General features: G+C 55.2%; 1 protein-coding gene across 1 annotated transcript in view; it reads right to left on the bottom strand.

Moving 5' to 3' along the window:
- OTOF (otoferlin) overlaps positions 1-25,722 on the bottom strand; it is a 99,906-nt gene that overhangs the window by 26,035 nt on the left and 48,149 nt on the right. Inside the window, 6 exon segments of the mRNA XM_037812888.1 lie at positions 1,454-1,538; positions 1,906-1,968; positions 6,664-6,795; positions 12,146-12,200; positions 12,699-12,825; positions 14,189-14,262. Coding sequence (XP_037668816.1) covers positions 1,454-1,538; positions 1,906-1,968; positions 6,664-6,795; positions 12,146-12,200; positions 12,699-12,825; positions 14,189-14,262 — 536 coding nt within the window.

Here is a 25,722-nt window from a genome sequence, read left to right on the forward strand (position 1 = left end):
CCTGAGAGGCAGTGGTTAGGCCCAGTGTCTGTACTGGTTCCTCGCTGTCTGTCTGTCTGGTCCCTGGCTTTCTGTGTGGCCCTGGGCCTACAGCCTGCTGATGGTACTGGGGGCACTGGTCAACCCCGGGTGGTGGGCTCCAAAGAAGCAGCCCATGGCTGTGCACGTGTCCTGGGGAACAACACAGTGGGGGGCTGACCCTCTTCCCCGTGCCCTACAGCACTGGAAGGCCGGGTCACCCTCTGCTGAGGACCACAGCCTGGGTGGGGGGCAGTGGAAAGGCAGGCCCTGGCTCTGCTCCCAGATCTGCCACTAACCACTGTCTGGGCCTCAGTTTCCCCAACATGGTAGAGATTGGACTAGACGTTGTTAAGGTCTCTGGCTGCTGGAGTATCCTGTGATTTTGAGATTTTTATATGACTTTTATCATCTAGGGTTTTGGCCTCTAACTATCTGGTTTGAGTCCCAGGTTTGCTGTGTGCCAGCTGAGCGCCTATTATGTTGAACCACACAAAACTGTCGATTTGTTCACCCTAATTGCATAGTGTCAGCACCCCCAAGCCCCTTACCCACTCTTAGCCTCATTTCTCTCATCTGTAAAATGGGGAGGAACACCAGCGCCCACCACTATCTGTGCGTGTCACCCGTGATGGTCTGGGTGACGGTGTAATGTCACTGTCCAAGGGCCTGATGGGGTCAGTACTGCACCGAGTGGGACGATGGGGGGCCCAAGGCCAGGTGGTGTGCCGGCAGCCCCTGAGCTGGCCGGGTGGACAGCTGTCATCTATCAGGCTGAGGGCAGCTCCTCTGCGTCCTCAACACTCACCAGCCCCTCTGGGCCGCCCCTCGGGGTCCTCCCACATCCCCGTCCAGTGCTGGCCCACAGCACCCACAGATCCACTCCTAACCCCGTGAAGGATGGTCAGCCCAGAGGCCTTCGGCAGCTGCCACACCTGACTTCACCCCTGACCCACTGGGGGGAAGGTGTGGGCCCTGGGGTGTCTTTGAACCAGAGGCTCTGCAACTGCAAAACAGGGAGATGCTGCCCACCCCACGGGGCTCCTGGGAGGATGAACAGAAGCCTCCCTGCTCCCTGGGTGTCCGTCAGGAAGCGGGGAACTGGGCCCTTCACCAGGCTGGGAGGACAGTCTCCCAACTGCCCGGGAGCACCAGTCACCAGCCGCCGTGTGCCACTCAGAACTGCTCCTGGGCCAGTGTGGACTGAGTGAGCCGACCATGAGTACGAATCCACAGATTCTCACCACAGTGTGGACAGACTGGGCACGTTACCCGCCCACCACATGGCTCTGTGCACCAACGGTTGCCAGATTGTGCTCATGGTCCTCGCCAGGCCTCGCCCAGTAACTCCCAGGGCTGAGAGACCCCGCAAGTGCCACGCTCCCTGGGGCCTGTGTGTCCCTTTGCCACCCAGGCCGTGCCCGCAGCTACTCACCAGGCTGCGAGTACACGGTCCCCACATCCATTTTGAAGGACCCCACCAGGGTGCCGCTACGTAACAGGTTCTTGGAGTGAATCACCTTCCGGGCAGAACCGTCAGGCGCCAGTCAGACCAGGCTGCGGTGAGGCTTTTGGGGGGTCTGGGGTGAGGCCTTTGGGGGAGCTGGGGCGGGGCCGGTGGACAGTGGCACCCCCTCAGTCTTTCTGAGGGCCCAGCCTCGTGGAGGAGCGGGAGGGCCTGTGGTCGGGTGCGGGCGGCTCCCCGAAGGCTCAGCACCAGCCCCTCCTGCCCTCGCCTGCCTCTTGCCAGCTGCCACGTTCAGGTGTGTTGGTTGTACAGGTGTGAGGGTTAGCCAGAGGTAGCTGGCTAAAGGGGTGAGAGGGGCCAAATCCAGCCCAGCAGTTTAAGCTAGAGGCCCTGCCTGCCAGGGGCCGCTCCCCACTCACCGAGATCTTGATGATCTTGTCGAACATGACATCAGGAGAGACGTGGAAGTCGAAGACAAAGTACTAGAGAGGGGAGGGACCCAGGCCCGCTGTCACCAGGTGGCAGTGCAGACCCCTCCCTCCTGCCAGTGCCTGTTTGCCCTCCCGGTCACTTTCCCTGAGCCTCAGAGCTCAGATGACCAGTAGAGACAACCACTGGTCCTCTTTGACCCTGGAGGAGGTGGGCAGCGGGGCCCCCACCCTGACAGGAGGGTAGGGCCCTCTCCCCAGGCAGAGCCAGTGCCGGCCAGTGTGGGATGGGAAGGAAGTAGGAGCTGCAGCTTGGCTGGTCTACACGGGTCGGCTGTGCTTGGGGGGCCCTTGGCCAGGGAGCCAGGAGACCCGGATTCTAGCTCCACTTCTGCCCCTCTCTAGCCATGAGGCCTTAAACAACACGTTCTCTGAGCCTCAGTTTCCTGAGCTATAAAATGGGCATGATAATACCCACCTCAGAGTCTTGTTCTGAGGCTCTAAGGAGATACCACAACATGCTTCACGGAATCTAAGATGCCGTCGATGGTAAGATACACTGATATATGTGCCCCATGGACCCCATCATTAAACCACAGCACCCCAGGGCCTAGCAGATGCACCCCAATGTCAGAGATGTTAAATGTAAACTAAGGTGAGTCTTGGAATGAAGACACGTAACACTGTATGTGTAAAATGCCATAGGCACTGCTGTCCTCCCCAGCTCTGGCCTTGCCGTGTGAGGCACAGGGAACGAGGGTGGGGGACAGCGAGCAGAGCGACAGCTGCTTTCAAGTTGCCATCGGGGAGAAGGAGGGAACGTGGCTGGAGAGAGGGCTTGGGGTAAATGTCCACGAGAGGCTTCTCCCCGCTGCTGAGCCTCACCCTGGGGCCTGTGGGTCAAAGGGCGGCTTGAGAGCCGACAGACTGGCCGCGTCCTGCTGGGCAGCTCACTTCCTTTCCTAAGCCTCACTTGACTTCCCTGGGATGTGGGGAAACTGACACAGTCTCAGTGTTGTTGTACCTGGTGGGGGAGGCGTGGTGGTGAAGTCTGAATGAGGCGAGGACCCTACCGGGCACCTGACTCGGGGGAGGAACAACAAATGTCCTCGGCTACATGTGCAGGTCACACGCCCAGCGGAGTCGGCCCTGGGACCTGAGCGGGGGAGAGAGGTCGAGAGCTGGGAGCCACGAGCACGTAGGTGGGAGCCGAGACCACGGAGCCAGGTGAGATGCCCACGAGAGTGTGGGAAGAGAAGCGGGCCCGGGACAGGGCTCCCAGGGGAGGCCGCAATCCAGCAGGGGCCAAGGGAGAGGAGGCAAGAGGAGGAGGAGATGGAGACGTGGGACCGCGGAGAGGGGTGCGGGGAGGTCCCCAGGAGGAGGGGGAGATGGACAGAATGAAAGGTGCTGAGCAGGCACGGGCCAGGGGGACGACAGGGGGCTCTTTTATTTCGGAACAGCAAGGTCCTTGGTGACTGGGAGGTGAGGACACACACGGGGGCTGCCCCCTTAGCCTGGGTGCCGGTGGGAGGAGAGGAAGATGCGGGGCTGAAGCAAGGCAGAGATGGAGCGATGCAGGGTGAGTTGTCTGCTCCCTGGCCTGGAGGCCCGGTTTTCATGGTCATACTTAGAATATGCTGGACTAGAACACCTTAGAGGTAAGGAGAAGGAGCCAGGAGAGAGGCAGAGATGAAGTCGGTGGTGTTGGGAGGCTGATGTGTTGCCAGATTCTTTGGGATGTGGAGAGAGAAGGATCCCAGCAATGGGGAGAGGTTGGTTTTAGGGGGAAGGAGAGAAGTGCTCCCAGAGGCTCGGGGCCAGGACCAGGTGTACCCAGAGAAGGAGCAGGGTCTGGCCAGGTCTGTGAACGGTTGGGTTGTCTGGGGATGGCAACGGCTGGATGCCTCTCCCCAGACAAAGACAGGCCCGGAGCCAGGCAGGAGGGTCCAGGCCGGTGTTCCAAGCAGGTGAGCCCTGCGAGGGCCGGACAGCTGTGCTGACCAGAGAGAGAGCCACACTCTCCGAGCTGCCTGTGGTCCCAGCCCTTACGTTTCCTCAGCACATTCCCTTCTGTAATCACCCAGGAGTCTGCTGGCTCGAGCTGATCATTTCCACCTCCCTCCATTGGGCTGGACACTGGACAGCACTGTTCCTGCTCTGCCAACAATGCTCTGTGATCTTGGACCAGGCCCCTCCCATGTCGAGGCCTCAGTCTCCATCTCTGTAAGATGGGGAGATTGAACTAGATGGTCTCTGGGGTCCCTCAGCCTCGACACGGCTAGAGAGAACAGATGCCAAGGAGGGTCCCCTGCAGCTAGAGAATTAGGCAGAAGCAGACAGCCCTGGGGCCAGGGGGATACTGCGGCACAGGAAGGGGGAAGAAAAAGGGAAAGAAAACCCCAGCCTTGTGCTGGGAGGAACCAAAGGAAGATCATTTGCAAGAGGGGTTCTCAACCGGGGGCAATTTTGCTCCCCAGGGAACATTTGGCAACATCTGGGGACATTTTTGTTTGTCACGCTCACTGGGGGCATGTTTGGCTTCCACTGGCATCTAGGGGGTAGAGGCCAGGGAAGCTGCTAAACATCCAACAATGCACAGGACGGGGCCCCACAACAAAGAATTATCCGGGCCAAAGTGGCAATCGGGCTGAAGTGGAGAAACCCTGGTTTACAGGAAACAGACAAAAATTGAACAACAAATCAGAGCCACTTTGGCTTGTGAAAAAGAACAAAAATGTGATTAAGAATAAATCTGAGAGAGTTCAGAGATGAGTGGAACAAATGGTCTCAGAGGATAGAAATACAGAGAGAAAGACGGTTTCTAGATGGGAACTGGGAGGGGACCTGTTAGAGGCAGGGACACCCCCTCATCTCTGAAGGCCCCGGGGGCCCGGCCCGGGCCTGGCGCATGGCGGATGCTCAGTGAAAGCCGATCGGTGTAAGGACCCGCGCAGCCCAGTGTCGCCAAGTCCTGTAAGCACCTGCCAGGCTCTGAGTGGGCCACAACGACACAGGAGCCCCGGGGCTGCCAGCCCACCTGGGAGTCGGAGACATCCATGACCAACTGCAATCCAGGGAAGTTTCTGCCTCAGGGAGAGGGGCCAGGTGACCTCTGAGCCAGAATGCAGGGAAGGCTGCCCAGAGGCAAGGGCATTTGAGCTGGGCCCCACAGGGTGAGTAGGAGTTTGCCAGGGAGCCACAGAGCAGGGGAGCAACTCTGTGTCCAGGGAGGGAGGAAGCAATTTGAATGAAACATGAGGTGCGTGGGCCTGTGCAAGGCGAGCCCTCTGGTGAGCCAGCCGTGGCCTCCACAGCTATCAGATAACCACGGGAAGACCAGGGGGGCCTGGCTCTGTATCCTTCAGAGGAAAGTACATCTTTATCTAGGCCAGAAGGCTTTTCCAGTCAGGGATGTGTCCTGACATAAGGTCAAAGATGTTGAATTTCCTGACTCCTGGGAAGGCTGCCAGATGGGCTGGGGGGGTCTGAGCAGCTGTGTCCCAGCCCGGGGGACTGTGGGGAGCCACTGTGGAGTGGGGGCCGTTGTTACCATATAGGAGAGCCCAGCCAGGCCCTGGCACTGGTCTGGGTGCCCGTGATGGGCAGAGGGGCGTCCAGGCTCTCTTCCTGAAGGTGCTCAGCTGGAGGGCTCCCACACTTTCCCCAAAGACGCCCTGTCCCCAGGCACAGATGTCACCCCTCGGCCCCCAGCACAGCTTGGGATGATGCTGAGACTCAGGACATGGACACTTGCTTGGGCCAGCCTGGCACCCCTTAGTGCCTGGAGCCATGGGGGAAACAGACTGGGTGCCCCCAGGACCGCCAGACCACTGGGTCCATCTGCTGTGTGCCTGGCATCTGAGGTTCAGCCCAGGAATCCCTCACCACAGCTCCTGGAACCCAGGAGTCAAGATGCTGGGTCTGGGGTCGCCGTGCAAGGTGGTGGTCAGAGCACTGGGCTGCACAGTGGACAGCACTTTCCCTGCCCTGCCAACAATGCTCTGTGATCTTGGTCAAGGCCCCTCCCACGTTGAGGCCTCATTCTCCGTCTCTGTAAGATGGGGAGATTGAACTTAAATGGTCTCTGGGGTCCCTCAGCCTCGACATGGCTGGAGAGAACAGGAGCAGGTACTGGGACTTTTCTCTCCCATCCCAGGAGTCGAGGCCAATGCACAGGAGAGGAGCCCCACGGGGGCCCTGGAACATGGAACCCTACTCTGGCACGCAGGTGCTGGGGCAGGGTCCTCCTCCAGGGGCCTCCACACCCTCACAAGACGGGTTCAGGAGTGACAGCCTAAGATGGGGTCGTGAGGGTCAGAAAAGATGGTGCACCAGAAGCATTTAGAAGGGCGCCTGGCATGTAGGAGGGGCTCCTTAACGGTGCCGACACCACCACGTGCAGGGTCTGGTGGGAGGTGGCAGCCTCTGGGGTTCTGACCCAGGAAACAGCTGGGACCTGCCCTCCTGGGGGCTTGCGGTTCACCCCCAGACGCTGCTGGGAGCTGCACAAGAGATCCTGGGACAGTGCTTGTGTCAAAGGCTCTGCCCTGGCCAGGTGTGGCACTGTGCTTCCACGTGCTGTGTGGGGGGGGCTGCCGTGGGTGGGGTGGTGTGTGTGTCACTCCTGCTGGTGCCCTTTGACCCCGTGAGCTCCCAGCTGCTCCCATCAGGCCTGGTGGAGGGGGCCCAGCCTGCTGCCACATCTTGGGAAGCTCCTCTCCCGCCTCCAGCCCCGGGACCACTGACCTCATTGTAATAGGGGCAGTTCGTGGACTCCTTCATGGACGTGTACTTCTTGTCGTCGCCCACCTCCACGCACACTGCGGGGTCCATGTTTAGGCCCACTAGCTGCCGGGCCTCGATCACCGTGACACTGACCTGGGGCAGGAGGGAGGGAGGCCAGGTGGAGCCGACGCTCTGTGCTCCTCGGACCCGAGCGCTCTCTGGTCCCACCAGAATCAGGGGGCTGGGGCAGCGGGGCTGGAGGGTGCAGGGAACCAGCATTGGACTGGGGGTCCCACCTGTGGGGGCCAATCCGGGCCTGGTTCCCTGCTGAGCCTCGGTTACAGAGGAGGGCTGGACCAGCTCTAAGTCAGTGTTCACTAGAGCTACCTGGGGGGGTTTAAAAGTCCTGCTGCCCAGGCCTCACCTCAGGCCAATCAAGTCAGAATCTCCGGGCTGAGGCCTGGACATGTGTATTTTTAAAGCTCCCCAGGTGATTCTAAGTACTCCAGCTTCCTGCCCCCCGGCACCCTTGCTTCTGCCTTACAGGCACTGCCCGACCAATGTCCCAGGGCTCGTGTGTTCAACAATTAAGCTTTTGAAGGCTCTGCTAATTTGCTGTGAATAAATTTAATTTCCTGCTCCAGCATTTTCCATTTGAAGCCTGTAGACCTCTGAAACTTTTTGTGTTTCTGGCATCTGGCCCCCTTTCCACATTGCTGGTTTCCCCCTTTTGTCTTTTTTTAAGCAGTCGTCTGAAGGGCAGTGAGGTGTCTGCATCCCCACCCCACCTCAATCCTCCTTTTCTGGGCTGGTGATTATATGTTGTGTGTGTGCTTCTGGGTCCTTTAAGTGGCATCCAGCTCCCCTGAACCCTACTTCTGTCTTGCAAAGCCCCTTTTCAGTTGTTCATTCATTTGACAGATATTTATTGGGCACCTACCAGGCGCCAGACACAGGTGGGGATTGAAACAAACCCCTTTCCCTCACGAGCTTATAGTAATGAATCCTGGCGCATAGATTTTAAGCCAAAATTTACCATTTCTGATGTAACCACTACTTTTCCTGAACCTTCGTTTTTAGCCATTAGCTTTTGCTTTGGGTTTGGAATCATCAAAGCCCATTGGGGTAGCTGGAGTATAAGCAGAAGGCACAGACCTGGGGTCACCAGCTTTGACCCTGGGCCTCTGGTGGGGTGCACTGCCAGCGTGAGGGGTGGGGCCCCGTAGCCTCCCCGAAGCTCAATTTTCTCAGGGACCGTGGAGAGCACCTGCCCATAGGCTGTGTGAGGTAAGTGAGATGATGCTTCAGGAGCACGAGCTCCTTACAGGTGTGAGCTCTCCTAAACAGCTTCTCAAAGAGTGCCCACCTCGGGTTAAATGGTTGGTCTCCTGCATACGATGCTTACGGTATATTCAGTTCAGTCTCTTGAACTTGCATTTTAACGAAAAAGCCTTTCCCAAGCTGCTATTTGCATTTACCTCGGCTCGCTCCTCTAACGGAGCTGCAAGGGTTGCTTTTTTTCTTCCCAGCTTGGAGATTTGGTATGTTAGTTGCTGTGCTTTGCAGCAATTTCTAAATATGATTGTACTCAAGAGACTGATTTTCCCTTTTCATAAGAAAGAATAATCACTAAAATGATCATATACCATACTCATCAAAGTCTTACAAATGTTCTGAAGGCCAAGAAAAATCCGCACATCATAAATAATGACGTTAAGAAAATTAGAAACTCCGAGGCCAATGAGAACATTGCCGGGAAATATATATAGAGCTGGGAACAGAATATTTACTAATTGAAGAGACACTTGAACTATGAAAGCCAGCATCTCTATTTGGAGCTTGAAGTGTCAAAGGAATGAAGCGAAAGCCCAGAATCTGGCTCTCTGAAAACGTTCGATGGTTACCATTTCTTCAGGGAACTAAAAAGGAAATGGAGCTAACTAAATCGGCTCTGGGAAGTTCACTGGGAGGATAGTGAACAGACACTAGAAGACCTTCTAGAATATTCTTTGCATGGTAATTTATGGAGATTTAATCTCCATGAAACTTTTGACACCCAAGGGTTTAAAAAAATCCCATTCTTTTCTCTGACAACGAATCCCCCTCCACACCCCAAAAGAGGCTTTTCATAACACAAGCCTGGGAAGGAGGTGGGCACAGCTCTGGCATATAAGTTGTTAAAGAAATGCCAGCCGGGGGTTAACCTTCATAACGTGAGAGGTTGGTTGTTAGGTTTCTCATCCAGAGACCATGATGATAGCCTTCTTGGGTCCTCCTCCTTTTCAGGATCCAAAGTTTCTACTGTCCTCTGTGGAGCAGAGCCTCAAAGGCTGACAGCCCTGGCTTGAAGCTTGGGCACGAGGGGAGGGCAAGATGGCAGAGGCTGGGAGCACGGCGGGGAGGGAGAGTCTCTGGACGTGCTCTCTGCTGTTGGAGGGGAAGCCAGGGAGTCTGTGAGGGCAGGATGGAGGCCGCAGCATTCAGGGCACTGGGGAGGGGGCTGAGGGGGTAAGAGGGCCCTTTCTGGTGTCCCTCCTCCCTTCCTACAGGGGCCCTACGGAGGGGGAAAGCATCACTTGGACTTGAAATAAAAAAAGATCGGTCATTCTTCAAGATTCCGAGGGACATGGGCCATCCTTTCCTTCCACTCTCCAATCATCAGGAGAGGACTTGATTTTTCCAGGATGGAAGCTGAGGAAGCAAACGGAGTCACAAATGACATTAACTGACTCTTGGTTACTGACTCTCCCACCTTCTCCCGCCAAGATAAGGGCGGTGAGGCCCAGGTGGCATCAGGAAAGCCTTCAGGAGGAACGATGCGGAGAGGTGAATCCGTGCCTCCTTCCTGGGAGAACCCAAGAGTTCTGCCTCCAAGGGATGCGACTGTGCTTCCGTCAGAAGATGAGACAGGAGCTGGCAGACCCTCCATCCTGCTCTTCAACACCCTCTATCTTCCCTCTTCCGCAGGTGGCAGAGGCCTGCACGACCCAACCAGGCGTGCATTTTGAGACGATCTCTCCAACACGAGGGCAAGGAGAGCAGGTGGCCAGTGGGGGCTGTCACACAGCCGAGGCTGGGGGCTGAGAGTCAGTGGCAGGTGGAAATGCATCGGGTGTTGCTGCCGGGAAGAGAGGGGAAGGGAGAGACCCAAGGCTCTGTGACACACTGAGAAAGAACATCTCTGCCAAGCGCCGAGGAAAGCTCACTCTGATGGGGAAAGTGCAGTGTGAGCTCACAGGGGGAAGCCTGTGGCTTCTCTCCTTGGTGGGTCAAGATGCCGATGAGGAGGAAAGGGTTAACACGTTGCATACATTCTCCACTGGAGAAACCAGGCGTAGGGGTCACTCCTCGGACCTTAGGCCTCCTGAGCTTTCAGTGCTGTCCATCCCTCAGGCAGTCCCAGACCCTCAAGGTCCTTCTTGGATATGAGTCCAGCCAAGTCCCCCCTCTCCCCTCAATCCCCGTCTTCTCACCTGCTTTCTGAGGTCTTTCTAATGCATCAAAGTCAAGTTCTCCAAGAGAGCGACGTCCCTCCTGGTAGGCTTTATTGCTTTATTCACTGTATTTATTGGAAGTAAGAAATAATTTCACATCTGCATGTTCTCTCGGAGGGGACCAACTCTTGCAGTCGAGTTGTCAAAACGATAAATAACTGTGTTACCAGGTTAAATGCAACAACGTTTGGGTTCCATTCTGAAGGTTTATAAAGTGTTTGGAGGGAGAATGGCCCATTTAATAAAAGTCTCTGGCAGGAAGCGGTTTGAAGTGGTTTTGACAAGCACTGATGAGCCAGGGCCCGGCAGGCAGCTGCTGTCCACAGGCCTGTTACGGAGAAAGCAGATGCCCCAGCTGCCGGCATCCGAGTCCTGGCTCTAGTTTTGCCCGACAGTGTGATTTGGGGCAAGTTCCCTCACGTCCTTCAGCCTCGGTTTCTTACCCATAGACGGCAGTAATACGGTATTTGGGTGGTTGTAAGAATTACAGGAGTGTAAACGGGGAAACACATCTACAGCCCCCACCAGTGCCTGGCATGGGGCAAACCTTCAGGTAATGACAGTGACGTCAATGGCAACAACAGGCTGGTGAAGCAGAGGGAATGGGGGCTGGGAAGGGGGTTCTTTGTTCTCTGGGACATTCCTCTGCCTCTGGAAAGGCCCTCAGATCTCCTGCCACCTGTTGGGTCCTGGCAGGGAGGTGAGGGGGGGACACGCCCCACCTCCACGGAGCCCGTTGGCCGCCTTCCCAGCACAGGGGGTCCCTTGACACTGCCGGGGCTATTTTTCAAGCACCAGGGTGGACGGCCACTGGGTGGGTGAAAACCAACTAAGGCAAGGATTACAGGGGACAAGGTAAGAAAATGTGACCAGATAGATGCACCTGATGCAAAGGAAGGTGCTATGGAGTCGGCTATGGCCTCATCTGAGGGAGAGGAGGGGGGTGTCCTTAAAGGAGAGGTGCTGTGGACGGGGTCAGGGGTCAGGCCCTGCCTGGGAGAGGGTACCTGCTCTGATTCTCGGACCTGGTGTTGGGACCCAGGCAGAACACCTGTGGGGCAGTGGCAGCCAGGTGGGGCCTCCTGAAGTCTCTGCCCCCGTATTCAATGCCGGGAAGGCCCAGGAGCCTTCTGACCTGCCGCTGGGTCTCCTTTCTGCCGGGAGGGTCTACAGCACAGACGGCTCCTGGGCCCTTTCCGGGAGGTGCCTCCACCTCCCTGCCTTCAGTTTACAAATAAGTGACGGTGCTTCTGCCCTGTGAGTTGTGTCGGTGTAACTCGGTCTCAGACTCTGATCAGCAATGGGAGAAGAGACCCAGTGGGGGACGTGACCCTGCAAAGCTGAGGGCCACGCCCCAGGCTGGAAGAGCCACAGTGGGGTCCGGCCACCCTGTGGGGTCCTGTCCCGGCAGCCACCAGCCAGGGCCGTGGCCCCTCTTGCCGGCTACACAGCCACAGTCACATCTTATAGCAGCAAATCTCTCCCCATCTCAGGCTTTTTGTCTCCAGTTTCAGAAACATACAGACAACAAAAGTTTTATGCTAATTTCAGAAACTACAGAGAAGCAGAAAGAAGAAAAACATCACCCATATCCTCACCAGGCAGAGCACGAGGGCTGACATTAAAACAACAGCAAGCAACAATTTAGAAGGACACAAGCTTTCTTCAAGGCTGTAATTTTAACTGCTCAAAGACTTTGTGTGTATGTGATTCTCCTGGTCTCTTTACAGTTTTTCCAGGTTCCTCTTACTTTATGAGTCTAGAGCTGGACACAGCATCCTAGGAGGGCCCTGATCAGCACGCAGCTTTCTCAAGCTCCCCCTTGGACATGTGCCTTCCTACATATGACACTTCTGGGAATGCCTCTCAGGAACAAGCCTACTTGGGTACCTTATACGCAGCTTGTGGTTTTCTATGACCCCCAGATCCATGCCCCCACAGAGTCGATATAATGCACATCTGGCCAGAGCCCCACCAGGGCAGAGTGAGGCCCTCGGGTAACCCCCTACCTGGAAATCCATGGGCCGCCCGGCACTCGGCTCCATCTTAATGTCTGGCTTAGACCTGAGGGGAGAATTTGGTGTCAGACCTGGTGTGAGGGGAGGGCTTGGGGGTGGGAGTGGGTGGGTACTGGTTGTGGCTAGACTTTGGGGAAGGGCAGAGGAACAGAATCGCAGCCTTCAAACCCTCAAAGAACTGCCAAACAGAATGAGGATTAGTTGTTCTCTGAGTCCCCAAAAGACAGGACTAAGCAAAGGGCAGAAGTGACGTGGAGACAGACATGAGGTTTACAGGCTCGGGTGGGGGCTGGGTGGCTCTGTGTGGTGTGATTTCCCTAACCTCAGAGGCGTTCGTCCACCTGGGAACAGGTGGGTAGCTTCTGCATTCTGCTTTTGCAGGGAGAGAGGGGAGACTTTCAAGGAAAAGGGGTAGGGTTAGGAAGAACCTGTCCATGGGCCCTGATTCCCCCCCACCCCCACCCAAATTCCACGGAGGGCAAGCTGGGTCCTGCTTGGGGGTGGGTGGGGCGCATTTGGGGACGCGGGGATCCTGCCCTCTCACCGCTTGTTGGAGACATTGGTGGTGAGAGCGGTGACAGAGGCCAGGGACACGGAGTCGGGGTCCAGCCCGTCCCCCAGCCGCATGGCCAGGCGGTCAAGGTCGTCCATCTCCAGCACTGCCGGTTCATCTGGGGAGGGAGAAAGGCTGGGGAGGGGTCCGACGGTGGGCCAGCAACTGCATTTTTCCCGTTGACTTGGGCATCCAGAAACTCAGAGCCAAGTTCAAGGTTTACCTATAGCTTCTGCCTAGGGTGTTTGGGCTGGTATGTCTTACATCGTTTCCTACCTAATCTTGCCCTTCTATTTTAATTGATAATATATCTGGTATTACTTTTTCATTTCAAGTAACGTAGCACTTTCATGTTACTTACGTGACTTACCTAAGCATTGGCCACCCTTTGTAAAAGCAGGTAGGGAATGGAGAATCCACGCGTCTATAGCAATATATAAGCCTGGGCCCCATCTCCTTTATTCAGTGGCTACTGTGTGCCAGGCTTACATATCTCTAGGCTTCATGGCCATGCCCCAGCATTATTCTCCTGTCCCAGATGGGGAAATGGAGGCTTAGGAGGTTACTCATCCAGGTGCAACAGCTGGTGGAATTTGGAACCTGCCCCTGCCCTGGTGTGTGTTACTCCAGTGAGATGAGGAGCAGGCACAGCGGGTTTGGGCCTCAGCCCACAGCTGCACCTGGCATCTAGACAGGGAAGGGCACAGCTGGAATTGAGCTGGTGTGAGGGAGGAGGAGAGATTCTGGGGGCCACTGGTACCATGCAGAGAATGTTGGGCCGGCAGCCAGGAGCCCCGATGGGGGACACGTGATCAGGACATGTGACCTCCCTTGGGCCCTTCCCTCTGCACAGCTCCCTTCTGCGCTCTGTCTCTCCCCTTGTTTTCTGCCTGTCCTCCCTGCCTCCTATGGATCGGCCTGTCTTGCCCTCCCCTCAGGCTGCCCCCCTCTGGGCCCAGGGCCACAGGTCATGCCAACTCCCAGCCCCTCGCTGCTCCACCTCCAGGACCCAGGCCCGCCTCTCCCCAGAGCCCCCTTCACCTTTTCCTTGGTGGCCAGGTGGCTGCGAGGGCCTGGGGGACATGGAGGCAGAGAGTCCCCCCACTGAACAAGGATTCCTAGGACTCTGGTTTTCCCCAGAAATGGGAAATTGGCTGAGCCACCTTCGTTTTTGTTATCCCCTCCCCTAATTAAAACTCTCTGGGCTTCTGTGTGACAAAAAGCATGGGGAGCAGAGCGGGCAGGGGGAGCCTCCTATACACAGGCAGATCTGATGGGGGACACTCTGCTCTTTCCCAGACCAACAGAGAGGCCATCCCCACCCCACAGCCCCTAAGGCTCCCCTTTTCTGGAGGACCAGGGCTCCTCCCAGGAGGCTCTCCCAGGCCAGTCCCTGGGGATCCAGCTGGGCTGGGTGGGAGCAGTGACTGGGGTCACGTGGGAAGGGCTGGCTGAACCGGCAGGGCTGACCGTGTCCCTACCCTGCCGCTGGGGCTCCTCTTTGTGGGGCCGATGCTTGCCGAGCTTCATGGCTGAGAACACGCTCCTCCCCGCTCTGCAGGGGTTGCCGTGGCACAGGGTGGCATCGAGGAACACACATGGAAACACAGAAGAAAGAAACACACGAGACAAATACATCAGAGAAGTGAGAAAGATATCCCAGCCCCGCAGCTACTGCTCCCAAGACATGGTGGGGGCCAAGCGTCCCAAATGGGGGGCTGTCCTTGCAGAGCCACGAGGGGGTCAGGGCAGAGGAGACCGCCCACCTCCTCCTCCCCCACCCCTCACACTGCTGAGCAGCGGGAGGGGGCTCCAGAGACGGGAGCAGGTGGTCTTCAGCTGGAAAGAGCTGGTTCACGACATCCCCCTGGGTCCTGGGCTCCTCAGCCTGATCCCAGCCCCCGAGCCCAGTCCTCGCACAGGCCCGAGTTCTATCAGCGTCCCCAAGCTCATCCTCCTGTCCCTGCACCCCAGCTCAGCTGCTTGGAAAGGAAGCCAGACGCCCAGAGGCAAAGAAAGCACCAGAACAGAAGGGGTCAGAGGGGATCCAGAGCAATGGAGGCTGAGGAGAAGGGGGGAGATGCCAGTGAAACGAGCTACTCAGCTCTCAGACGGACCCTATGTTCAGACCCTGCCTTGTCTTTCCCCAGCCTCTCCGTGCCCTGGGGTTCTCCTTGGTCCCCCATGAAAAGAAGGAGGTGGGCCCTTCCACATCTGTCCTCGGTCAGCCCTGGCGTTTGCCCCTTCTGCCTGGCACCTCTTGCTGCAGAACCCCCCATTCTCCCTACCCCCAGGAACTTAGGGCAGACTCCACAGCTCCTACCTCTTCCTCTGGCTCAGTGCAGCCCTGCACCCCCAAGTGAGGGGTCTTCAAGTCAGGGGGCTGAGGGTAGGGGCAGGAGTCCTCACCATCCCCCCAGTGATGCCCCTGCAGCCGAGCCCGTGGTCCCTGGAGCCAGGAGGGATGAGCAGTAGGATCGGCAGGGTGTAGTGAGCAGTATTCCCTTTCCCCATCAATATTGCATGCGCTGGATACCTGACTCCCTCCACTTCCCATTCTCCCTCCTCCTGGGTGTGGCCCTGCCATCGCGGAGGGATGTGTGCCTGTATCCCAGGGACAGAGCAGTCGAGAACCATCCCTTCCAGGTGGCACTGGCTCACGGTTCAGGAAACACTGGCTGCATCCATGACATCTCATAAAGGGCTGAGGTGGGTGAGAGGGGGCTGAGGTGACCCTGAGACGTCTGCACTCTCCAAGATCCTGTTGTGTGGGACGTGACAATGCGAGGAAGGGAGAGAGAGGGCTCTATGAAAGGAGAGCTGATGCCTCTGGAATTCTTCCTAAAGTTTCCCTCTCCCTTTCTAATAAGGAGAGAGAAATTACAGATGAAGAAAATGGCCAACGAGAGATGACCTAACTTTTCTCAAGCAACTACTCTGGGCCAGAGGCTGCCCCAGAAGCTTGCTCTCTTCGTCTCCATGGGAATCCTGCTTCCCATTCATCCAATGGAAAAACCAAGGCTCTGAGAGCTTGGCATAATCTCAGTGCCACAAGATACGTGGCAGAGCTGACTGACGCATGCACTCCTGTCTCCAGGCTCCCACTTCTCGGCCGTGGTGCTGCAGGATTGCCTGTCTCCGGCTATGTGACTCCCATCCCGACCGCCTGGGCCTTCAGCAAAAAGTGTCCAGGGCCTGCACTTGCCCGGGTGTGGCCCATGTGACAGCACAGTCTGCAGAGCAGGACACCATCTGTGAAGAGTTCCCCAGATGGTGTCCGCGAGAAGGGGCTCATTCAAAAACAACCTAGCCGTCAACACATTTTAAGAGATGATTGTCAATATTAAAGTGCTGGGAACATACAATGAACAGATCAATGAGCCCATGGGAAACAGCTGAGTTAGGCTGAGTGAACATGTGTGCCTGAGAGAGGCAGTGGAACGACGGACATTTCCTTTCGGACAGCAGTTAGTTGGTTTCGTCTTCTTGAAGACCCCTGCTGTTTTCCTGAGTCCAGGTGCAGCCATTTGCAGAAGGCCGGGCCTGTTTGGAAACATGGGGGTTGCTTTTCTTTTCTAGCCCTGCCAGTCACCTGCCAGTGAAGATGCATGACTGGGCTTGTCTTGGGGAATAGGATTCCTGGGCGGGGGACACACATTTGCAGAACTCAAAGACATTCTCTCATCTGGGGGAGCTTCCCGACCACCTAAACTAAGGAGACATCAGGTCAAACAAGAAGCCATTACAGTTGACAAGAGAGGCGTGACAGCAGCCACAAGTCCCCAACTCCGTCGTGACTGCCCTCGATTCCTTTAAGTGTAAGCCACGCCCTAAGTGTTCACTGTTCAGAAGGATTCACAGCAGACTTGTGTTGGTTTCAAGATCATTAATTCGTAAATGAGGAAATGGTCTCTCCTCTGAGGCACCTCCAGCCCCCCAAAACCGGTCTTCCTGAAAACAGTGCTTTCTGGAACCCCTGCCCCAGAATCGCCTGGGGTTGCTGGTTAAAGGTGCAGATTCGCACTGAAGCCGACTCGCTGGGCTCAGCCTTCTGAGCTCATTCCCTGAGACTTGCCCCTACAGGAGACTGGGGGAGCATTTGCAGCAGCTGAGACGGCAGGAAAGAGACCAACCTGCCCGGGCTTGCACAGAACTGTCCTGTGTCCTGTGGGACCTCGCCCTGCCTGGTGGCCCGAGGGGCAGGTGCTGCTGTCCCCTGTCTGGCCCCTGCGCTCCCTTCACGTCGCCCAGGGCCCCTTCCTTTCTGCGGCGTCTGGGATTCCCTTCTCCCTCCAACACAGGGTCTCCCGGGGGCCCAGGGCCTGGCGTTGCACAGCCCCTTCTGGCCATTCCTGGGCTGTCCCTCAGAGGGCCCCACCCCACTGCCATCCCGGGGTGCAGAGACGGGGGTCGTGGCTTTCTGGCACTGGCCCTGACGGCTGGATAAGTAGAAAATATTCAATATAATTCTTCAGCTGGAAAATGGTTAGTATAGTCTTCAATAGCCAACTGTTTATTAAGATCACTTCATTCAAACAGCCTTGAGTTATTCTGACCATGAAAAGCCCTTGTTAAAATAATTTGCTGTTGTTATAATCTCAACAACAAAAAAACTTGCTCTCTGCTCCCAGGAACTTTCCCAGCATTGCCTGCAGTAAGATATGAGGGATGTAACCATATGGTCACATAATCAGGACCTTGAAAAACAAGCCTGAATGAGGGGAGGACCTGAAGATAACAAGGAGATGCTGACCAAACAGCTTTCTCTCTTCTATTTTTTTTCCTTTCTGCTTTCTTCTGGCTTCTGGCCATTTCTTTGTCTGGGGTTACAAAAGCCCAAATAATTCTTCTCACTCTGAACTGTTCTTGGAAAGCTTTTTTCCCCTCCAGTTCCTTGTTGATGCATCTTCAATAAACCCACCTTCTCACCAAAGCAGAGCTTGTTTCTCTGTTTGATGCGGGATCAGGCGGGCCTGACTATTTAGAACCCTGTTTTCTATCGGTAACAGCCCCACGGCACCCCCAAGTGGAAAGGGGCCTGGGGCATCCCTCAGGCAGTTATGGCCCCCGAATTTGCAAGTCACTTTATTTCTTGAAATAAACATATTGGAAGTAAAGGTCAAGACACAAAAAAAAACAAAAAAAACTACACTTATCCAACCCTTCCCAACCCCACCCCGAAACACCCCTCCCCTGATCCGAAGTAATTTAACCACCTCAGGTAGGCAGGTCCATTGTAGGACTCACGTGTGCCCAGGAATATCTCAAAGTGATGCTTTCTTTTTTTTTAGGCAAAATGCAGAGCGTATAGAAATGAACGCAATTTCCAGGATTCTCATGGTAGGCTCTGCCCTCCATTTGTTTCTCCTGCTTTTCTCTTTCAACTAAGCTGCAGGGTGGGAGACAGAACATGATGTCACCGGCTGTCGCTGCCCTTTGTAATTTTCTGACGGATGACGCAGCAGAAATTCACACAGAAAAAGCCCTTCCTGCCTCATTGCAGCACCCGTTCCCGGAAAGCAGCGTGTCCGCTTCTCTTGGCAAAGGCAACGGTCACTTTTGAAATAAATGTTCACTTAATCAGGGAACTTTGAAGATTATCCACTTGTATTAAAGATGTAGATTTCAAAGAAAGGCGATTTGTCAATTTGGTACTGTTGAAGTGAGTTTCTATTTTTTCTCCCCCAAATAAAATCTGTGTTTGGTCTATGTTCTAGTTTGCTAATGCTGCAGGAATCAAAACACCAGAGGTGGATTGGCTTTTATAAAAAGGGGGTTTATTTGGCTACACAGTTACAGTCTTAAGACCATAAAGTGTCCAAGGTAACACATCAGTAATCGGGGTACCTTCACTGGAGGATGGCCAATGGTGTCCAGAAAACCTCTGTTAGCTGGGAAGGCATGTGGCTGGCATCTGCTCCAAAGATCTGGTTTCAAAATGGCTTTCTCCCAGGACGTTCCTCTCTAGGCTGCAGTTCCTCAAAAATGTCACTCTTAGTTGCACTTGGGATAATTGTCCTCTCTCAGCTTCTCCGGAGCAAGAGTCTGCTTTCAACGGCCATCTTCAAACTGTCTCTCATCTGCAGCTCCTGTGCTTTCTTCAAAGGGTCCCTCTTGGCTGTAGCTCCTCTTCAAAATGTCACTCACAGCTGCACTGAGTTCCTTCTGTTATGTCAGCTCATTTGTATGGCTCCACTGATCAACTTAGACCCACCCTGAATGGGCGGAGCAACACCTTCATGGAAATTATCCAATCAGAGTCATCACCCACAGCTGGGTGGGGTGCATTCCGAAGACTGCCCACACAGGATTACATCAAAGATATTGGCCTTTGGAGACACAATGTATTCAAACTGGCACATTCCACCCCCTGGACCCCAAAATGACATTATCTTTCCAAGTACAAAATACATTCATTCCATCACAATATCACAAAAACTTAAATCATTTCAGTAACAAAAGTACAAAATCCTATCAAAATCAATTACAGGTGTGGTGGGTCCTAAGGCATAATTCTCCTTTAGCTTTGGATCTGTGGACTTAGAACAAGTTATATGCTTCCAGTGTACAAAGGAGGGACGTTCAAAGGATAAACATTCCCATTGCCATAAGGAGAAAGAGTAAGGAAAACAGGGTTAACAGGACCAAAACAGTTCCTAAAACCCGCTGGACAATCCCCATTAGATTTCAAAGTCTGAGAGTCATTAACAGAAGGACGTTGCTTCCTTGGGGCTTGAGAGAGCTGGAGTCTAACCCTTCCTAAGGGCCTTTGTGGCAGCCCTTTCCTCTCCAAATGCTTAGGTGAGTGCTCCAACATATCCACACATTGGGGAGACCACCTTCTCAGCCCCACCCTCCTCAAACATCGGGGCAGCTCCCGGATTCCCTTCCATCTCCGGGGCACATGCTCAACCCCTTCAGAACAGTGTGGTGGCAGCCAGGCTCTCCCCAATTCCCTGGGAATGTGCTCCACCCTCTTTGGGGCTTGGGGTGGCAGGACATTTCCTGAGCATCGAGGTGGAAGGCCCACCCTTAACCTCCAGGGCAAACTCACCCTTTCCATGCGTGTGGGCCACTCCCCTCTCCCAGCCCAAGACCTCTTGACTCCAGACCTCAACCTCCATGGCTCTGTCTTTGAAAAAATTTTTCCTTCAGTTTGTTCCTTGTCTGTCTTCTCCAGTCCAGACTGGCAATGGCTCTGTCTGTAAAGATCTCGCGAAAATTCTGTTGGCTTCGCATGAAGCATGCAGGGGTCAAAGCCATCAGACAATAGGACTCTCCACAAATCCTTTCTGGATAATTCCATCTCCAATCTTGGCTTGTACTGAAATGGCTGCTGGGTTCCATGTTGGTTACATCCTCACATTGGGCTGTAGCTTCTGGGATTCCACCCCCTGGAAGCTCGTAATTTTCCAAGCCATCAGCTTCTGGTTTCTTTGAACCCAAGAGTTCAGTTCTAGTCTCTCTCTCTCCTCTCGCATTTTACTATAAGCTGCAAGAAGAAGCCAGGGTACATCCTCCACATGTAGTCTGGAGATCTCCTCAGCTAAGTATTCCAGGTTGTCACTTTCAAATTCTTCCTTCCATCTGACACCAGGACTCAATTTTGCCGAATTCTCTGCCACCTTAAAATAAGGATCGCCTTTCTTCCAGTTCACAATAACACGATCATCATTTCTGTTCAAGGCCTTGTCAGACTTATCTTTAGAGTCCACATTTCCACAAACAGTCTCTTCAAAGCAGTTTAGGCCTTTTCTATCAAGCTCCTCACAATTCTTCCAGAATCTTCCCCTTATCCATTTGAAAAGCCGTTCCAACATGTTTGGTATTTGCAAACTCAGCAGCAAAAGCACCCGACTTCTCTGGTACCAAAATTTGTTCTAGTTTGCTAATGCTGTAGAATGCAAAACACCAGAGGTGGACTGGCTTTTATAAAAAGGGGGTTTATTTGGCTACACAGTTATAGTCTTAAGGCCATAAAGTGTCCAAGGTAACACATCAGTAATCAGGTACCTTCACTGGAGGATGGCCAATGGTGTCCGGAAAACCTCTGTTAGCTGGGAAGGCACGTGGCTGGCGTCTGCTCCAGAGTTCTGGTTTCAAAGTGGCTTTCTCCCGGGATGTTCCTCTCTAGGCTGCAGTTCCTCAAAAATGTCACTCTTAGTTGCACTTGGGATATTTGTCCTCTCTCAGCTTCTCCGGAGCAAAAGTCTGCTTTCAATGGCCGTCTTCAAACTGTCTCTCATCTGCAGCTCCCGTGCTTTCTTCAAAGTGTCCCTCTTGGCTATAGCTCCTCTTCAAAACATCACTCACAGCTGCACTGAGTTCCTTCTGTTATGTCAGCTCATTTGTATGGCTCCACTGATCAACTTAGACCCACCCTGAATGGGCGGAGCAACATCTCCATGGAAATTATCCAATCAGAGTCATCACCCACAGCTGGGTGGGGTGCATTCCAAAGACTGCCCACACAAGACTACATCAAAGATAATGGCCTTTGGGGACACAATATATTCAAACTGGCACAGTCTAGTCCAGTTTTACAGTAAGTAAAGATATAATTTGGTGAGAAACAGACGAAGAAACCAAACCAAACTGAACTCAGTGGAAACCTACCTCTGCCAAGTGGGCCCTTCACTCATGGGTGCATAAAAGGGACAGACAACATCCCCTGGGAGGGTGGGTGATTAGGGCATCTGAGGACTTCTAGCCATATTTGGGTTTCCCCATCTGGATTCAGCACTGCCAGAGTGATCAGCACTGACAATTGAGACTGGTATTTCTCTCTGGAGAAAAGATTCTCAAGTTAATGCACTCATGGTAAAGCCTTCTTTTCATTTTGGGATCTGGTGATTTCTCTGCTTGTTCCATGCTCGGCTTTGAAAGCACATCCTTGTGGTTTGGTGACACGGAGTCCTGGGGGAGACTCGGGTATTCCTGATGACTCTGGAATATTTGACAAACTAAATTTAGCGACCTGCGTGCTTCATTAATTCAGGTCTATGTATTGTTCTAGAAACTGTGACTTAGAGGGGTGGGTGGTAAATGAGCTACAGGCTGCCTACTCCCTGCCAGGGCCCCTGCCCTGCGATTGGCTTTAATCGGCAGCATGAGGCTCAGTAACTCAGGCCACAGGTAATCAGGATTAACAAACTCTTGACTAAGAGAAACGGGGTCTGCAGCCCTTCTCTGCATTTTTTAAACAGCCAAATTCTCAAAACATGGGGGCATGTTCCTTGAGACCCCTTGCTGGGTTTGTCCGTTTTATTTCCCGTGCCCCCAAGTACAGGCAGTTTCATAAATGCAGCCTTGAGGGTTGTCTTTCAAAGTGTGTGGGATTTCTTTTCAAAGACTGTTTCAAGTATTGTCCCATATTTCTGTAGGAAGGACTGACCCTTCCCACAAAAACCTCCAAGTCTTTACTCTGGTCTGTCTGCACGTGTGCCCTTGTCACCCCCCAGGTCTGCGAGACCCAGGCCGACTTGTCCTGACCCCGTGTGTGCCAGGAAAACTGGCTCCTCGCCTGTCCCAGGTGATTCGTCCCCAGCAACACTCACGCAAAAGGCACCATGGAAATATATTGCCCAACTTCCCAGACCAACCCATCCCAGAATCTTAAATACTCACAGAGAGCACAAGTTCTTTCACATGCTGAATCGAAGTTTTCCCTACGGCAACTTACACCTATTTCCACCTGTCTGTCCTCAGTGGAGACAGAAACCAACCAGCTTGGCCACACAACAACCTCTCACAGCTTTAAAGTTGCTCCCACATTTTTCTCTTCTCCAGCCTAGAGAGTTTCAACTTGTTGAATCTCTTCTTAGAAATTCCATTTTCCTATTCTTCCAATAGTCCTATTACTCTAAAAACCAAACTAATAACAATGACAATGACAACAATAACAATAATAAATGCCCGATTACGTTTTCTCACATATCCTAAGAAGTTCTGCCTGAAGGCCTCTTCCCTTGCTCAGAACCCAGCACCCCTCTCCATCCTCGGGCCCCCGGGCTGGGCTCTCCCCACGTGGAGCTGCAGTTTTCACCTGCCCCCCGCGGTCAGCATTGCTCCGGCTTGTTTGAAACGTGTGTGAGCCGGAGCTCAGTGCGCCTTAGTTAAGGCAGCGAGCGAGGCGGCGAGTTCTCTGGGGTCTGAATGTGAGCAGATGCTCCAACGCACCCCAGGGCTGAGCAGTTCAGACCCTACACCTGCAATTTTGGTATTTCCATGACATCCTGAAATTAACTCATTTTTAACTTATTGGAGCCATGGTTTTGAGCAAATCTCAACATTTCTGGGGCTCAGTTTCCCACCTGGAAAAGAAAGACAACATTCCTGGCTTTTTGGCTCTTTTTCAGCTTTGGTGTGCTTTGAGAATGTCTAAAATCCCCAGGTCTATTCGTCCCAGCTCTGCCCTAGTCTCAGGCAAGTCGCTTCCCCTCCCTGGGATTCAGATTTGTCCCCTGTAAGAGAGAGGGGGACGCAGAGACCCTCTCCAGTGGGGGTGGGGGGAGTGAGGGTCCCTGACTGCCACTGTGCTTGGGAAATTTTAAATTCTCTGTGACGCTGGGAGGGGCTTTCACACGACAACCCGCTCCTGGGGGAGCCTGCGGGACCCAGTTGTCCACCCCCAGCCTTGAGCCTTCCCGGCCCCTCCTGGCAGCGCCTCCCATCTGGAGTCCTCCTCCTCTCCCTGACAGCGCCTGATCCCCACCCTCCCACCAGGAAGCTGGAGCAGAGACCACCAGAGAGGGAGGGGTGGCCTCTCTTGGCTTTCGGGGTTTCCTGCTCCGGCCACACCCTGCAGGCTCATACTGCCCAGTCTGTCTTCCTGGGACCCCCAGGGCTGTATGCCCGTCTGTCCAGCCTGCCCTGTTTCTGTCAGAGGGGTTCACTGGTTTCTTGTGCCCCCAGCCCCCACCTTTGTCCTCAGTCACCTCCTCCCTCACAGGAAGCCCAAGGGCCTGACCCACCTCTGGGGTGAGTGGGAAGTGGAGGAAGGATCGAGAACCAAAGGGAGAGAGGGTCACTGGGAAGACAGAGAGGGGAAGGCTGCCCCACCCCCACCGCTCCGTCTCTCGCCCCTAGAGTTGGGGGCAACGCCCTGGAGCCTTGAGCCTGAGCCTGGCCCTGCAGGAGCCTGCCCCCCAGCCCAGCCTCTGCCCTCACAGAGCGGCCCCCACCCTGGCCCGGGACTCCTGCTTATGTGGCCATCTCTGCCTCCCTGGGTCTTCTCTCTGCCTTTGCTGAGTAGAGCAGAGACATGAGGAGACAGGGAACGTGGGGGAGAGGGTGTGGACCAGGGGCGCTGGCAGCGTTAGCCCAGCCCTGTGACCCCAGAGGCCCCTCACCCCACAGCCTGGGCAGGGGCCTGGGGACAAGGCTCTGTTCTGGGGAGAGAAGGGGGGGCTGTGTCCCAGGCCCTAGGAGCAGCTCCAGGGGGAGGTTGGTGGTCCATCCCCTCCCCTGCCATGCCCTGGAGAGCCTGGACCCCTGGGGAGGGGGTGTGGGGGGCTCAGGGTATCCCATCTCCTGCTCTCCTGTACCCCTGGCCGAGAGATTCTCAGAATGTGGGTGGCACCTTCCTCGGGCTGGGGTCAGATAAGCCTGGCTCCCCAGGGCCTGGGGCCTCCGGTTTCCTGTGGAGCTCCAGGCCCTGAGGGTCTCGGGAGACAGTGGCGGATTCTGCCTTGGAGGGCCCTGATGGGGGTGGTGGTGGGCCCCAGGAAGGGCAGCTGCCCCTGCAGGACTAGGGCAGGCTTGGAGGAGGGGGAAATGGTGCTCCTCTCCCCCTTCAGGGAGGCCTCCAGGAAAACCCTGCTGCAGTGCTCCCCGGTGCTTCCCTGACGCTGGGCAATAAGGACGAAGGAGGGAACACGAGCCATTTTCCCTCTCCTGCACCTGTCCGGGTGCGGGCCTTGCTCAGGTCGACAGCGCCATGCGCCGCCAACCCGACGGGAGGCCTGGGTCCCTGGCAGCCCAGGCCCAGCCCAGGGCACCTTCCGTCCAGCGAGCTCGGTGTGGGGTTCTGAAGGGCCCCCGCGGAAACCGGCTGGGCCGCTGCGCTCGCAGAAGAGAAGGGGGCCCGGGTCTCAGCAGCATCCTCTGGCCCCGGCCTGGCTGGTCCTGGGCGGGGGCGGGGGCAGCACGGCCCCAGTGGGACCCTCTGAGAGCAGTGTGCTCCCCTCACATCGAGGCGAGCAGAGCTGCTCTTCTCTGAACTGTATTTTTTTTTTTTTTTTTTAAATTCTGTGACTGAAAAGTCTGAAAATCTCTGCACCAGAGGAACTGGTGGGCCTGGTAAGAGCCCCTGGACTCAGGTCAGGTTGGAGAAAGTCAGGGTGAGGTGAGGTACAGCTCGTGGAAAGGAAAGAGGGAGGAAGCAAACAATGGCTAAGCCCCTCCTGGGCACGGTGGTGGGCGACTCACACCTCTTTTAATCTTAGTTCCACCCCCAGGCCTCAGGAACCCCCATCTTCCAGGTGGGAAAGTGGGGTTCAGAGATGCTCTAAAAAGCAGAGCTGGGATTGGAGCCCCGCACTCTCCATTGCACCCACTGCCTCCTGGCACGTGCCGAGCCTGGGGATCTGGGGCACTGCCCCAGCAGAAATCAGAGCCCCTGGCTTGGGGGAGGACTAGAGAAGGAGCAAGAGCAGCTCGGAGGGTGAGGGGCTGACCAGAGCCTGGGCGAGATGGCACCGTGGGAGGAAAGGGTGCAGCCGTGGTTGAGCTGGGGACTTGGGGGCTGCTGCAGGCAGAGCCGCCTGCACACACAGCTGAAAGAGGGGAGGTAACAGGGAAGTGGGCCAAGGCAGGGCAGGGCCCAGGGCGGTGGAGACAGCCACTCCCTGAGGAGGGGTGGTGTGGGTTCTCCAGAGAACCTTGTCTTGCTGTCCTTGTATGAGTCCCCAGCAGCCTGGCTCAGGGCCTGCTTGGCTGAGGCTGAGTCCTGCCCGCTCTCTCCACCCAGCCCCCTGCCCCTTCCAAGCCCCCCACATTCGCCCCACAGAGCCCA

Source organism: Choloepus didactylus, chromosome 20 (genome assembly GCF_015220235.1).
Source record: "Choloepus didactylus isolate mChoDid1 chromosome 20, mChoDid1.pri, whole genome shotgun sequence".
NCBI classification, from domain to species: Eukaryota; Metazoa; Chordata; class Mammalia; order Pilosa; family Megalonychidae; genus Choloepus; species Choloepus didactylus.